The 16,062-nt window shown below is 44.5% G+C and overlaps 1 protein-coding gene across 3 annotated transcripts in view; it reads right to left on the bottom strand.

Annotated features, from left to right (window-relative positions):
- The window catches only part of scaper (S-phase cyclin A-associated protein in the ER), a 53,827-nt gene extending 38,000 nt beyond the window's left edge, over window positions 1-15,827 (bottom strand). Inside the window, exons 1-16 of one of the 3 annotated variants that reach the window (XM_047596955.1) lie at window positions 15,548-15,827; window positions 11,647-11,764; window positions 10,522-10,598; window positions 9,014-9,211; window positions 6,043-6,143; window positions 5,498-5,614; window positions 4,766-4,893; window positions 4,364-4,668; window positions 3,506-3,862; window positions 2,265-2,432; window positions 2,098-2,164; window positions 1,901-2,018; window positions 1,428-1,539; window positions 851-991; window positions 572-727; window positions 319-461 (exon numbers count right to left, since the gene is read on the bottom strand). In XM_047596955.1, the coding sequence (XP_047452911.1) occupies window positions 319-461; window positions 572-727; window positions 851-991; window positions 1,428-1,539; window positions 1,901-2,018; window positions 2,098-2,164; window positions 2,265-2,432; window positions 3,506-3,862; window positions 4,364-4,668; window positions 4,766-4,893; window positions 5,498-5,614; window positions 6,043-6,143; window positions 9,014-9,211; window positions 10,522-10,598; window positions 11,647-11,764; window positions 15,548-15,715 (2,474 nt within the window). In that variant the 5' untranslated portion in view covers window positions 15,716-15,827. Of the gene's footprint in view, window positions 1-318; window positions 462-571; window positions 728-850; window positions 992-1,427; window positions 1,540-1,900; window positions 2,019-2,097; window positions 2,165-2,264; window positions 2,433-3,505; window positions 3,863-4,363; window positions 4,669-4,765; window positions 4,894-5,497; window positions 5,615-6,042; window positions 6,144-9,013; window positions 9,212-10,521; window positions 10,599-11,646; window positions 11,765-14,392; window positions 14,821-15,547 lie in introns of those variants that run through there. The other 2 variants (XM_047596956.1, XM_047596957.1) reach the window with 2 other exon arrangements.
- Between the last annotated feature and the right edge of the window lie 235 nt (window positions 15,828-16,062).

Raw genomic sequence — 16,062 nt, 5'->3', positions numbered from 1 at the left:
TAATTACCTTGCTATGTGTATAGAGGCCGCTCTTGTCTAATTTAATTAATTAAGCTTAAGTGGATTAGGTACACACCTGTGTATATTTATATAGTATTACAATCCATACTGAATGTCAGCCAGGAAGTCCAATGAGCACTCCAAAATATTGTGGCAAGGCATACGTCACATCACATATCATGGCAGCGCCATACGAGTGTGTTTTGAGTGTTAATACGTTCACAAAAACATGCTTCAACACGTCCCTATTATGTTATTTAGTGTCAGAGGAATAGAAAAATACTTTCTAGACACCCGAAAGGATTATGGACAACAAACCTGGCTCTTTCCCGCGCTGCGTCTTCTCTAGCCTTCTCCTTCTCCTGCCTCTGCTGTTCAATGCGAGCCTCCTGCTCCTTCCTCCGTATCAGCAGCTCCTCTACTCTTGCTTGCCGCTCTGCTTCCAGGACTCGTTTACGTTCCTAAAGAGGAAGCGCAGGAGAACAGAGACGCGTCCAGGTGTGAAAATTGCTAAAAATTATAACTGCTGAAAATGCTTTTATTTTAATTATTTTTTATTTTTTGGTATGACCTGCACAGCCTCGTCCCTGGCCTGCTTCTCCTCCTGCCTCCTCTGCCTTTCTTCCTGCAGTTCGTTGAGGCGTTGCTCATATTCGCTCAGCTTGGCCAGGGCATCGTGCCTCTTATTTTGGGCTTCCAGTGTGTTGATGAAAGCAATTTCATTCACCTGCACACACACACACATATATACTTATGCACAAGGCTATAAACAGACACAAGGTAAAGGCCGTTTAATGTGAGAAGTGTAAATGAACATGGCTCTGGATTTTCAGGGAAACCCCTCACGTACCTTGGCCTCTTCTTCTTGGGCCTTCTTCACAATCGCCTGGAGTTGAAGCTCTCGCTTAAACTCTGCATGCAGCAGCTTTTCGTCCATCATTTTCCGCCGCTGCTCCAACAACTCCTCTTTCCATTTCCTCACCTCCTTCTCCTAGACAAAGTGACGAGTGGAAAGCAGCAGTGGTGAAATTACAAGAATGAACAGCGCATTCTTTCGGACAAACCAGACAATGGATTCTTGACCCATCCAGCTTCTACCCACTCCAGCGTGCCCTTGTGGGGATTAATGAGAATATACACCACTTCATGTATTTATGTGGTTAACCTGATTTATTCTAGGGCTCACTCATCTTGCCATGGCCTGGAGTACAAAAACAAACTTCATGAAAGGCTGTTGATTTTGGCCAGTGGTCTCTCTCACGACTGTCTGTGGCCAGCTGGCCTGGATGCGACTGTAAGGGGTTAGAATATTTCGCGATTCTATCAGGCGCAGCGCTGACAGAACCTCTCGCTGAGAGCCAGGCTGAGCTTAGCTTGCATGGAGTTCCTTTAGGGTGCTTTCCGTCAAGTCGGCATAGCTTACTCACCCTCTCCAAGAGCTTCTGCAGTTTGAGCGTCTTTTCCTCCCGGAGTTTGTCCCTCAGCTGCTGCGCCTTCAGCTGTTTCTCCTCATGTTTCTTCTTTGACTCTGCAATGGTCCTGTCAAAAATATGGAAACAAATCATTCATCTCTTTCTCTCTCCTTATCAACAACGTGTAAAGCAGACACAGACTCTTACAGACACTAGGGCCTGTTTAGATATTCTGGGTGGGAACCTAAAAAGAAAGAGAGGTCAGACACACTAAGTGGGACTTTCACTTCCAGGATGTTGCGTTAAATCCTTGTCAAAGTAAAGTAAAGGGGCTGCTAATGAGTGGACTGAAGTGGCGTTTGCAAGAAAAAGCAGAGAAAATTTCTAGACATGCACGTCCATGTGCGTTGTTACAAATAGACAACATAGGCATGTTAAATAAATATGTGAATAAATACAACAAATTCATACAGAAAATATTTTTGTACCTTTTGCGCGATGGGGAGGACAATTTCTCATGCATGTGGATTCCGTGCCCAGGAGGCCGAGCAGGTTCTTCTTCTACCATGTCCCCCCATGAGGTGCTCTGACGCCACGGTTCTCGTGCTGCAAATCAGTCAAACACGAAACATAAATCACGTGTGTAGAATACGTTCAGCTTTCATTTGGATGTTACTTTCCATACCGTCGTAATCTGCCAGCATGTCACTCCAATCCATATTGGCTCCACAACCTCCATTGCCAATGCTCGTCTGTGATGAAAATTATATTTTGTAATTCACAATAAAGTGAAAAAAATATATATAATTTTAAAATGTCTGGGAGAGCAAAGTCACCAACAACTGATCTTACCGAAAAGTCGCTTTCATTGTCGGTCTCCAAGTCGTTGTTCTCAGCCAGGATCTCTCGAGTTAACTGCTCTTCCTCAGCGATGGCGCTGGCGATCGCCTCCTCATTGGCCTTTTCCAGTCGGTCTGCCAGCTCCTCTTTCTTGGCCAGGACCTCTGCCATGGACTGGGGCTGAACACATGGCACAGATTCCACTTCACACACACGTTTTACAAGTGTCACGTTGTCAAACCAACAAACTGGACACAGAGTGACCAGAATAGCCTTACAAGTTAGAATATCTACTGTTGCTAAATATGTGCCTGCAACTACTGTAACTATAAAGCATTCCTTAACCAAACAAATATTAGTACAGGTGTTCTGCTTTTCTGGTCACCGAGTGGATGTACATTTTTTAACAAAATGGGATACCCATTTCTTAATAAAAGCACTAAAATTAAACACTTACGCATGTTTTAGCTTTTGTAAAGTTGGTCCGATTTGTAAGTGAACCACTGATTCGGGGGAATATCAAATCAGCCTAATCACAGTTTGTGCCACACAATCATCACAAGTATCACAAGTGAGGAAGCATCCAAAAATCATGCAGGGCACATTAACAGTGAGGGGTGAAGAGATGGTGGAAGGAGGCGACTGATGGTTTTGCTCTATAAAACGTTCAGCTTACTGATGAATTTGAACTACTTGGGGAGCTTATGCATTTTTAATGACATGGCAATAATAAGGGAATGACTCCGGGGTAACACGTATTCTAAATCAACCTTTAAGTAAACGAGGAAAACGGTGCTTCTTTTACTTGAGATATGTACGAGTAGTTTGAAAAGTTATCGATCAACATCATCTGCAAACAAGTATGTCCTGGACAAGACATCGACCGCAGATTTGAGTGGTACAATTTTTCAAAACGATTTAATTCACCATCTGTAAATGCGTCATTATTCCAATTAGATATAAACTAATCCTTCATCAAGTGTGTGGAGCTCTTAATTTATTCACCTAAAGTGACCAACATAGTTACTCTACTACGTTTAAAGATTTTTTTTGGAGTGCAAAGGTCATCTGCTCACAGCTATTCTTAAGAGTGAACTGTATTACAACAACACTACGCAGAGCTATGCAGTCCTGCCAGCACGTTAGGTCTGGAGGTTTGTTGAACTGACTTTGTTTAGGCGGTGAAGGACCCTTGGGGATCCCTGCCTTCCCAGCCCTCCCCTCCCTCTGCTCCTCCATCTCTCAGCACTCACAGTAGAAAGCTCTGTGGGGTCCAGCACACTCTCCAGTTTCACCGCTGCCATGGGAGTCTCAGTCTGTCCTGCAGCAGATGTGGCCATGCCCTGCGACGCGCCCCCCTCAGCCCCAGTGTCCCCAAAGGCCAACAGTACACTGAGCCCATCCGTCTGGGGTAGATCTGGGGGTACGGGGAGGGTCTGATCAGGGACCGGGTCTGATAGTGTAATGTCTGTTGGTGGAACTGTGGCGGCGGACGGGGTTTGCTCTGGGGCTTGGGGTGGGGTAGGGGCTGCTATTGGGGGAGGCGCGTCTTCACAGGGTGCGTCGACACACTGCCCCGAGTCTTGCGCAATCTCTGCCGGGGCTGGGGGCTGCACCGACAGTCACAAACACACGCAAACTCAATTAAAAGACATGCATATTTCCAAGCAATTTATGAGAGCAATAAAGAACAAAAAAAATCAAACCAGTCAATACTCACGGCTAAAAACACAAAACATGCAGGGAAGCTGGCACTGACATGCCCTAAACATCCAGTCATGATTGAACTAAGCAGATAGATTGGAAATACTGATCTGCAAATCAACTGATGACTGCAACGCACTCTTGCTGAGTGTGTCTTGATGCATTGTCAGAGTATTTATTTCACGACAGTGAGAATGGGCCTTTCTGTCTCTGAAATGTCAGTGTACAATCAATCGCTTCAAAGTTGATATGCCTGTCTGGATGGTCTGTCTATGAATACCATGGAGCCCAAAACAAAAACAAATGTGGCTGATAAAATGGTCTAGAGTTACACTGCTCTTTGTGAATAATTGATATCCTGGGACAGCTCCAGCTAAAAGACCTCACAAGGTACTGAATGTTAGTACCTCCATAATATGCCCTTTTGTTGGACCTTTGACCTCCTCTGGGGGGTCAGGCTCTGCGGGGACTTGCTGTTCAGTGTCCGCGGGGGTCACGTCCTTGTCCGGGGGACACTCGGGACGCTGCGGCTGCTGCTGCTGCTGCTGCTGCCCTTCCTGCGGCGGCAGATGCGGCTGGTTGCTCTTGACGCCGTCCTGTTTTGGGGTGACATGAGCCAAGACGGGACTGACCTTGGCAACTATGGCAGCAGAGCGAGGTTTGGCAGTGCGCCCTCGTTGCACGGTCTCCCAGCCCTCAGCATCCTTTTTACCTGGAAACACAGGAGGCACTCCGCGCATCAACGAGAAGATGAAACCACATTTTCTTTTGAGTACAGTCTCGAGTGGGCTTTTAAGGGGATTTCTTACCGGGTTTTTCTGCCGGGGATGTGGGCGGCTGACTGGAGCTGGAGACTGACTGAGTGCACTTCACTCTGTCTGCCCAGCTGGGACCTGTGTGAGAGAGCCGGGCTGCAGCCAGAGTTGATGGAGGACCACTGATTAAGAAACGCACACAAAGACCATGAATGAGAAGAAACAAATGCACCTGCACAATAAAGCCTCGACTGTCAACAAGTAGAATATTAACTTTTACTATATCCCAGCTCTTACTGTGTTGCCATGTAACCGTCTACAACACTTAAGCGGCCTTTAGACGACGTCTATCTAACCCCTCCCAGTACTCTCCACTCTGAGATAGCACCGGACTGCATTGGACAACAGGCCCATGTAATGATCAATATCCATTTCCTGCAGCATCAGATTTCAGACCAGTGCACATATTGAACCGATGCTTCAGCAGTCTTTAACTGACACTTTCATCTACACCTCGTGCTGATTCCGTGGCCCAAGAGTGAGAGACTCAACAAATTGCATTAAACAAATGCTTTACCATTAGCAATCGCTGGCTATCTTACTGAGATACCACAGTCTGCACTTTCTGACCTCTTCAAAAACAGGCGTAGTGCATCATTATAAATATCGACAAATGAATAACAGGATGCCTTATGAGGCGGTGTTAGTCAGATGTGTGTTGGTTGCTAAAAGCATGAATTAACCCAACAGGGGTTGGACTAGAAATAACAACAGAGCAGAGCTCACCCGAAGTTGATGGCGCGACGTGCACCCGGTGAAGGCGCGATCCTGTCCGCCGTGGGGCTCGGCATCACGTGACGGCCCGGAGACATCTTGCGAACCTCCCAGGCTAAAGATGTGGGCCTGGAAAACGGCGAGAGAAGCACACATTAACCAACACTAAAACTAATCACAGTAGCTAAGTTGCCAAACACACACACAAACTTTACTCACAACTTTGGCAAATTACTTAGACGGCTGATTCACTTGTAGCAATATATGCAATAAATGAGGCATGCAAAAGTTTCAGGTTGTCTTATTGATTAACACTAAGCTTTAAGTGAACAAATTGGGAGGTGGCACTGGGAATTTCATTTCTTAGTCAATTTACGGCTGCAGCGGTCACCGTGTTAAAGAGAAGCCAATAAACTCATGGATCTCTTTGGATTAAAGCCAAGGCTATTGATCCATTCTGTTTGTGACTCAAAGCCAAAGACCAGACAATGGCACTTTCAGTTTCACTGCTGAAAACAGAGAGTGACTGAGAGTGAGAGACGGTAACTTATGATCACCTGTTCTGGGCGTCTGTTTTCTCCAACTTCTCCTGCAGCTGGATCCAGTCGATGAGGGCTTTGAAATCCCGTACGTAGTTGTCCAACATCATCAGCACCTCCTGAAGCAGCGACAGTAGGATGGAAAAGTAATTACACAAGCATTAAGGATGGAGCAGTTTAAGACACCAATAAAAAGTTCTAAATTAATTAGTCTGCTACATATCCGTCACTCAGTATTTTGTGTGAGAGGGCGCTAGTTTTCTGCTAATAATATGAATAACGGCCACATAAGAACAAAACTGCCTCATGTAACAGTCCCAATTGGAACAGCTGCTGTCTCGCCTGTTAATAATACCCACTGAACAGAAAAACATTATTGCCCAATAACCCGGTAAACACTGGCTCCAGTGGGTTCTTTCTGTGCATGCTTTCCTCGTGTTAGGTAAACATCAGGCGGCGTGACCATGGTCCAGGAGGGACAGAAACATGCAGCAAAACAATGAGTTCTTAAGCAAATTCACAAAGTTGTAACTGATGCAGGCAGCGTGGGTCCCTCTTGGTCTGAAACACTGAATTCATTCATATGAATATGAATATTTTGTCATATTTGAGGGGGGAAAAACAGCCCGCACACGTCAGAAAGTACCTTCTGATTGGGGTTTTGGGACATGTCAAGGTATCCGGTCAGATCGTTTTGTTGGGTGTTCATGCAGACGTTGAACTTTCCCATCAGAGCGATTTAAATCAGCCTGAAGAAATACAGTACTGTCCATGCAAACGTAGCAAAAGTCAATACGTTCACTTAAATGTGACGAGACACTTTCAGAATATTCCCCTTACGATGTCAGAAAGAAACAAGCATCAACAGTCAAACCACAAAGTCAAAGTTGAATCTCGGGGATAAAATTAGATATTTGACCATATTTCACTCCCCCCCTAGTGTTTTTTACTCAGGGCCTGTTTGTGCTCAGGATTTCAGCTAAAATAGTAGAACGTTATCTCCTTGATCAAGACGAACTATTCCGACAAAGATTAAGAGTTTTGCCAGAACGCGGGGGCTGGCCCCGTACAGTGCGAGTAATTGTGAAGATTAACACTTGACTGAAAGCTACAAGGAAGAACAAAGAAGGGCAATTCCTTTTAACAAATGTCTATTATGTTCACTTGTAGTGAGTCAGTGCTGGTTATTCAGAGGTGGTGGGCCGCGTGGAGCATTTTCCCCAGAGCTCTAATGAAACAGACACAACTGATTGATGGGGAGCGTGAAGGGAGTGGTAATTGAGAGTAAAGCTTCACAGTGCTTTTAGTTAATAGACAAGTCAAGCAAGTGAAAGATGTGTCCAGCAGCGGGTCTGCTGATTAGTGCTGGTTAACCGCCAGAGTCCACAGCGATGGCCCGGTGTTCATTTGGTAATGAAGGCAGAGATGGAGAGAGGTTTGCCGCGCCTCTGACAGACAAACCAACAGCGAGTGAAAGCACCATAAAGTGACTTTGAGCATGTTAACAGGCACGCTTACCTAAATATAACCCTCGCATAACGTTTCATGAGAAATGACTGATGACTGTTTAACCTTCCAGAGTCATTGCCATAAAGTAAGCAGTAAAAGCCCGTGGCCCATGCATTGAAACACAAATGAACATGTGGAGCCAAGGTTACTAGAGCCACTGACCTTGGGTAAATAATTAACATTTTTTTATGTAAACCATTTAAGACCAAAACAGCCAGTTTTAGTTCACTTGAAAAACATTTACATAAATCAGAAAAAAAAAAACTCATTCTAAACCTCTAAAACTGGCCACAAGCAAACGGGGTCTGCTAAGTGTGTTTCCTGCTTTCTCTGGGTGATAAATCAAAAAATGTTATTAAGTAAGAGTTGATAGGAAGTAATTAGGTCGGGGGGCTGTGGGTTAAGGAGCAGTAGATATTATTAATAAGTTTATATGAATCATTCAACTGGGGGAACAATTTCCGAGCAGGAAAACACATTATATATATAGGTCAGCACTTATTATCTCATTTAAAATTACGTAAAGCATTACAGTAACAAAGATATGGCGGGGAATTAGGCGTGACTTCCTGATTATGATTCTGTTTGTGAGTTTTTAGGTGGAAAATGGCGGGCCGTTTGTGTGAGAGCACACAGCGCAGATTGCCCACAGCTACACAGGGGGATTGTGGCTGGGGGCTATCAGAGCACTCTGCTTCCCCTCCAGATGACTCCATCATCTATCAGTGTCCATTAAGCCCGGGGCTGGGTGGGAAGGGGGATTATGAACAGCGCCCAGCTTCATGGCCATTAGACAGCATTAGAGCGTGGAGAGATACAGTGGTATGAGAAGGAAAAAAAAAAAAACAACACCTAGCAGCCGGTTGTCTGACACAGAACAACTGACAGCATGCTTATTACACCACAGGGAGCTGTGCTGTGGCACTGACAGCAAGCCGACCACACCACAGGGAACTGGGCTACGGTACTGACCGCAAACCGTCACCAGAACCATGCTCAGCATAATGCGGCATGGCAGAAGAATCGATAAAAAGACAGCGGTATCATGCCAGTATGCCCTGGAGCAACACTCTAGTGCCACACCAAGGCTGCGCCAAAAACAAAACAGAAAATGATATAAAGGACCAAGAACAAGCTGGAATGGCCCCAGTGCAACGCAGCTCGCATACAATATCGTTTACAGTCGTTTATCAATATTCATTCCAGTCAGCCAGGCCAAGGTGTGCTTAAATGTGATGATTGTCTCACCAGAAGGCCTTCAGAGAGTCTCTCTGACATAAAACAGAAATCAAGAGGAATGCAACGTGTGAGAGAGAAATTTAGTTCAGACTTCAATGTCCCCCTCTAGTGTTCATTTGTCATATGACAATTAATATCTCCCACTGGATGTCCACGAAGGCCAAAACATGATCCCGGGACTTGAAGTTACTTACATTTCTATCATGGACCAAAATTACTTTCTCATTAAACGCAGGCTAACCTTGCATTCGAGGACGCTCTGATCCGATTCACACGTCACGTAAATCTCGTCCACAGCCCGACGCAGGTTGTCGAAGAGGAAAGCCCAGTAGCGTGCACGCAGGTCCACCTTGCGGGGCTGCCTGGCTTTGGTGGGGCTCTTCTCTGCCCCCTTGTCCAGCAAAGCTCCAGCTGTGCTTTTACTTTCCACACCAGCATTCTGTGGAGACAAACATTATGGTAACAATTACCAACTAATTACAGTGTCGTGTAACTCTCAGCCGCTAGAGCCTCTCTTCTGTTGGCTGGGACAGGGGGTGCAGCGATTATATGCTTTATATTACCAAACATGCATGAACTTGAAGCCAAGCCACAAGAAATTTGAAATATACATGAGATAAATAAAACAAATTTTAAAAAAAGGAAGAGACTAAAAGAAATACAGTATCAGTAAAGCCTCTTTGTTTAAGACAATAAACAGGTAATATTAAACGTATAGAATACAATAGGAAGGAAAACTGATATTGTACAAACAACTGAGACAAGGTGTTTCTGAGACAAAACAGAAAGACAGCCCTGATTAATGCATCCTGTTCAAACACTATATAAAGTCTATCATTCCCTTTTAAGCTTTATAAATTTAAGTATATTAATGTAATTTTATTTTCACCAATCACCCTTTCAACCCTTTGAACCATCTAAAACAATGCATTTCTGTTTACAGATTAAATCTGAAATTCTGGGCGGCTAAAACTGTAAAAACACAGTTTAAATATGTAAGTTAAGAATACAGTATAACTCTGGCAGACCAAAACAATACATGCCCTTTGGCACACATTTTTAAATAACTACCTGCTCCAAACCGAAAGAGTTTGTGGGCAGAGCGCAAAGTTGTCCCACTTCTTATAATGATCTGATACAAATTAAGTCTGAATGGACAAAAGCTGATAGTTTTTACAAATGGAGACGCTGTGTTAGGTGCTAAGGCTAAAGAAACAGTCTACTCTCACTGAACAGAGTTGTTAAAGAGTTCTGCCTCCTTTAGTCTTTGGCTGAGTTCAGACAGCTGTGTTGTGTTGAGTTTACTTGCAGATAGAGACAAACCTTCAAGCTCAGTCGTGAAATTAAGATTTGTTAGCAACAGCTGTATAAGCACCGGCTGAGAGTGGGAACATAAATGTCACAAGAACCTTTGCTAATAACAGCGTCAAAGTCACCTGCGCTGGTGTGTGCCCAGTTTGTCACATGAGATACATTTCCGTCATATGCGAGTGAAATGTTCGTACTATAGAGCTCTGTCAGAGATCCGGTTTCGTAAAGCAACACACCTTGTGCAAAACTGCAGACTAGTAAGGCAAGCCCTTTTCGGTGTCTTTTGAACGCTTGCCAAGACTGAACCTAGACGTTACTATCACAGACACACTAGCAGTGAGGCTGTTTTAGAGGGTTTAATTGAAGTGTGAGACAGAAGAAAAACATGTCATGGGTTAGTGAACGGTGCCCTCTAGTGGGAGACGATGGCGTTCAAACCTGTTTTTTATTCCTTTGTTGTCCAGAGTTGATCCTCTGAGACCTGGAACTGCCACTGGAGTTGCCTTTGGACTTTGCTGTGGAGAGGAGAGACAAAAAATAGTTTTACAGATAGTTACTGATTAAACTGACAAATCAAACTTAGACCTGATAACAACCAATGTCTGCTACAACTAAACGTCACAAAAAAAACAAGCGTACAAGACAAAAGCAAAAAAAAAAAAAAAAACAACGCAGCACACAAGCCCTTTATGCAGCCTCAAACTCAAGAGCCGTAACATCCCTTGAATAAATAACTAAGCTGATTCACAAAGACGTGAGGCTGTGGCGGAGGTTTCTCAGGGTGTGTGAATACATTTCATACAAAACGCTATTGTCAAGCTGACAAATCAAACGTTGCTTTCTTTGCTTTCTTTCTTCCTTTATGACTGAAAAAATGACACACACGGGCTGTTGAAAGCACATGAAACGTATAATCGCCTGCCAAAACATTAGGTACACTAGCGATAATGGATGCATTCTAATGTGACTGCCCTGCACTAAATCACCCGTCATGGCTGTTAAAATGTTCAGTTTATGTTAAGGCAGCATAAGAAAGCTGGTGATTCAACTGTGTGATTATTGTGGAGGACTTAATTAGTGGTTGGCAGTACTGTAATGTTTGTGTACCTAATAAACTGGAAAGTCAGCCTATTGAAAAGCGTTCAACAGTGATGTCTACACTGTAGACAAAAAGTCAACACATGTCTCTGTAGGACACTGGAGAAATAAGACACACACACCTTTGAAAATGTGTGTTATTTTCACCTTTGAGCCTAGTTTATAAAAATTTAAATGGTCTGGCGTTTTGTTCGCTCCTGCTCAGTGAATTCTGTTTGATCCTCCAGAACTCACATCACTTCATCTTATCGCCTTTGAGCTTTCTCCGCAACAACCACGACTCCATGAAGCAGCGTGAACTCTCTCAGTACCAGCTCAAAACGTCTAAAAAACCTCTGAGGCGTGATGCTGTGTGTCTTGACATGGATGTTACCCCTAAATCAAACATCAGCGATGACACCTGCGTGATATTAATAGCATTAGTCCGAAAAAGAAGAAGAAAGTGTTTTGCATGCAGCTACCAACCTTCCTCCTCTTTGTTCTCTAGAGGGACGCTCCAGGCGATGAGGTTTCGAGCGGCGCGGCCCTCTTCTGCAACTATCTTTCGAACTTTGTCATGGCTGTTGGAGCGCTGGAAGGACGCCTGCGGCAGAGACAGAACACATCGGATTTAAAACTTTCTTTAAATCTTTAACCTGGAGATAACAGAAGAGGATGTTGGGCCTGAAAACAAACAGCGCCCCCCCTCATAGCAATGACACTTGCCATCCCCAGCAGGACGCAGCCTTTCACAGACACACGCACACACACCAACATTGTTTAGATACGACTCAAAACCCATGAAGAATGTCCCAAGATGTTGGCACTGATGCCCCACAGCAAGTAGGTTCAAGCACACTGGCTGCCTTCTGTGTGGAGTTTGCGTGCAACTCCCCGTGTCTGCCTGGGTTCTCTCCACATACTCTTTCTTTGTAATGTTATATCACCAAATGGCTCCGAGTGTGAATGCTTGTCTGTCTCTCTGTGTATTGCCCTGCGACAGACTGGCAACCTGCCCAGGGTCATGGTAATGAGATAATCAGCGTTACTCACTTGACCAGTCGGTGATTCCAATGTTAAGCTATATTGTCTTTTGGTAGTAATCATTTATTAGGGCTTAAAGAAGAAAGTTCCCTACAAAACCTTTTAACTACTTGGTGTGTTAATAAGTTTGTTCCATTTGTTCCTGAGGAGGAAAGTACTGAGTATCTCCCTTATTTTTCAACCGAAATAGTTTTATGAGTGTGTTAGCCAGTAATGCAGCCTGAAGCCTGAATTGCTGTTGCTATGGTTACTCCCCATTATAATGCACATGGCACTGTGATTTAGTACAGTGGTAAAAATGAAATGTACAGCAGTACTGTGTAGTTTGAACAGTTGTGAAAATAGAAAAAGCAAACAAACAAATTAATAAATTCAGTCCACGTTCATTCGGTGCAGTTTACTTTCAGTTTGCACTCAAAGAAAGATGCACACATCGTATGACTCATGCCTCGACAATGTGCGCAAACAACTTTACCAAACAGCTCTAAATTAATTAAAGTGCTCATTAAATTAAAACGGCATTCATAATCCATCAGAGCGTGAAAGGGGGAATTTTGCAATACGTCGTTCTCTGGCTTATGATTGCGAAGCAATGATGAAGCCACAACGCTGCAGTGTGGAAGAAGTCTAGTGGCACAGACTGTGACGACAAAAAAAAAAAAAAAAAAAAAACGCCGGGAGGCAGAACCTCTTTGTGTAGCATGCATCATGCTTGACCTACACATTGAATATGCATCAGTAAACAAATCTGTAACCTCGGGTGAAGCAGATACGGTGCGAACCCAAACAAATGCTGTGAGATGTCATTCAACTGCACCCTCGACCTGTGGGACCTGTGTTACATCGCCCGTGATGAAACATGGCATCAGCATCCGAATCTCACTGAGGAACAGCCTGTCACGTGCTGTAACTCAGCACGTAGCATGTAGCTCATGCTTTGTTGCTTAAAATAAATCAGCTAAACAGGATGTAATAACAATCCAATCAGATGTGCCCAGTAATGTTGATACAATTTACCATTATGAGCTGACATCACTAGATATTCCTACTTCTGGCTGCAAGAAAACACATAAGCAAATTATATAACCCTTTAAAAACTCTTATCATCCATCTGAACGTTCTGCTCACTGTGTTCTCTCTCGGCAGATCTGTGTTGTTCATGCATTATTCAATCTGACTAAAAATCCAGACCAAACTTGTCTATTGTAAACAACTGGTGAGATGATGTTTCAGACCTAAAATACATTGCTACCTGAAACCAACATAAAAATCGGCAGCCAGTGTCCCTCTTGATAGCAAATGAGTCATGGAACAAACCGTTCCTCTCTTTTCTTGGCCGTCTCTCAACAGCACCACTTTTCAGAAATGAAAGCTACATCGAAAAAATAAATAAAATATTCTCACAGCACACTTGAAAAGATGAAGGGTGAAATCGGAAAAGCTCGGAGGAAATGGTGGTAATTAGGAATGGGTGCATGTAAAAAAAATATTGAATTCATTGTGAACATGAGTTATTAGGCGTTGCACATGCAAAGGAAGCATGCGTGTGTTGGTCTGATACTATTTAATGTCCCTGAGGGAGATACCCAGCTGACCTACTTTTGGTGAGCAAAATTCTTTACATGTCAAGTGGCCTGGGCTTTATTCTAGCAAGAAGAAAAGGACCACGGAGAGATAAAACAACATCAAACAACACATGGCCGTGGAAATGAGCCAAGAACCGCCGAGGTAGGTTGACATCAAGGCACTATATCCAATCTCAAGACTGTAAATGTTTGCTGTGTATTTCCTGAGCTTGGCAGCCATTGGATAACAGGCAAGCGCATTCAGAATACCTCACCTACTCACAACTGATGGCTACGTGTGTGCAGCAGTCTAAAGCAAAAAAAAGAAAAAAAGAAAAAAGGCTTACAGCCACATTCTCTTGATCCACTTCATTTAGCTGCAAACAAGCACCATGGGAAGAAAAACATACATCCTGGAGCACAACTTTTGCTAATTTCTTTGGCCTGGCGATCCTTCCCCGTGCACCAGAGGGAAGGTTTGTTTTCTAGACTGTGCTGAGTAAGACGCAAGTGTACGGTTTCCCTTTTTGACAAGGATCACAGGCAGATGCAAGGAGAAAGACGGTGAATAAGAAGCAGCTCATCAAGACAAGCACAATTAGAACATATTAGAGGATACATACAGAATAGAAGTACAGTCTGTAAGCAGGTTCCTCGTCTTTATCCACTCCTGACATACTTAGCAGCCCACTTTAGGCAACCTGTTCCCCCTCACAAGCGCTGCCACTTGTGCAAGGTGACATCGTCATCTGACAGCGCGACCAAAATAGACTCCTACTGTGTAGTCCACACTGCTATAGCAACTTGCCCAGCTGTGTCAACTCCTCTCCCGGTGGCAATCGGGGGAGACAAGTGCTCAGCAGCCCGTCTCTCACTTTGACTCTGTCTCTGTGTGTAATCTAGCCTGAGCAACCCCCCTGTGCTCTGCTGAGTTAGCAGCCACTTCTTAGGCCCGACTCACTGCCTTCTGCTGCCTGTCCGCCTGCCACTCTCGTCTGCCCACCACCGCATGCATGCAGCTCCCTATATTTACAGCTCCTCTCCTCTCCCTGCGCTGCATCATAGCCCCCGCTCGCTCTCCTCTCACTCTCCTTCTGCCACAGCGCTGCGCAGTCATGTGCACACAGCAGGCCTGCCTCCGTGCCCCCCGTTCCTGTGCAGCCAGTAATGAGAGTATAGCTGCAGGGTCGGAGACAGTGAGCGAAAACGCATTATCCACAGAGTGATGCTCTGGATTTGGTCGGGCTCCGCGTGCAATGATTCACGGGCTGCTGGGTAACAAGGCGCACACAAACCCACATGGTTTGGCTGAATGCAAATGGTGCAAACTTGGAAAAAGTCTGCAAGAAGGAGTTGCACAAGTAGGGGACAACAATACACACTGACAAAGACACAATTTCTCTTGTGTTACTTTAATTTAACACCCACTTTAATGTTCCTGCCTCAATTGTGATTTAGAAATAAACATAAAAATCTCATCATTGACTGTCATTTTCTGTCAAATCTGACACCCATGGGTGAAACTACAGGATTGTTTGTGGTAAACAAAAGACGTAATTAAGGTAGGGGTGTTTTATCCTTCCTTAATGGCATCTAATAACAAAAAATGTAAGGCCACCTAAAATTGTCATTTTTGGCAAGTACTGTTAGCCAGGTTATCACAGTCTCAGTGCAGTTATGCAGTTATTTAGCTCTAAGTTAGCTAGCAAGGATTGCTTCGGGATTTTAACGTTTAACTGGCATATTTCACTTGCGAAGAGTTATTTCTCGATACGTACCTTCAAAGCCGTTATTGATGCATTCTTGTTTTTTCCTCCTCCATGCGAGGAGCCTGAGCTGTTGCTACCAGACCTCTCCCTCCCGTCCCCGCCTTGGCTAACTCTCGGGCCGAGGCGGTGCTGCCCGGCTCCGCGGCGTCGGCCATCGTGGCGGTTGTCTTTGGACATCGGCCCGCCTTATGTTAAACGCTTAGTAAAAAAGAAAACAAAGGTCTACGGTTAAAGTTGTGTCGTTGTCAGAGGTGATGGAAGAACATGTCAGATAAATACATGACAGGGAGGACAACCTAACAGAAGCAGGAAGTCTGGCGAGTTTCCATTATTGACTGGTGTCGCGGTTGGCCAATAGGCGCACAGCGATGGAGCGCACAAATTCTCTCCAGCCAATCACGACGTGAATAATTTGGGTCATCGGGTGGGAAAGATTTGTACTGGGCGGGGCTTCAAATGGTCTACCATGGCAACCAGTGCGAGGGGGCGGGACCTCCGTGAATGTTAGGTTGAGTTCACAATGT

This window comes from Mugil cephalus, chromosome 10, assembly GCF_022458985.1.
Source record: "Mugil cephalus isolate CIBA_MC_2020 chromosome 10, CIBA_Mcephalus_1.1, whole genome shotgun sequence".
Taxonomy (NCBI): Eukaryota; Metazoa; Chordata; class Actinopteri; order Mugiliformes; family Mugilidae; genus Mugil; species Mugil cephalus.
This window is presented reverse-complemented; position numbering and strand designations above follow the sequence as displayed.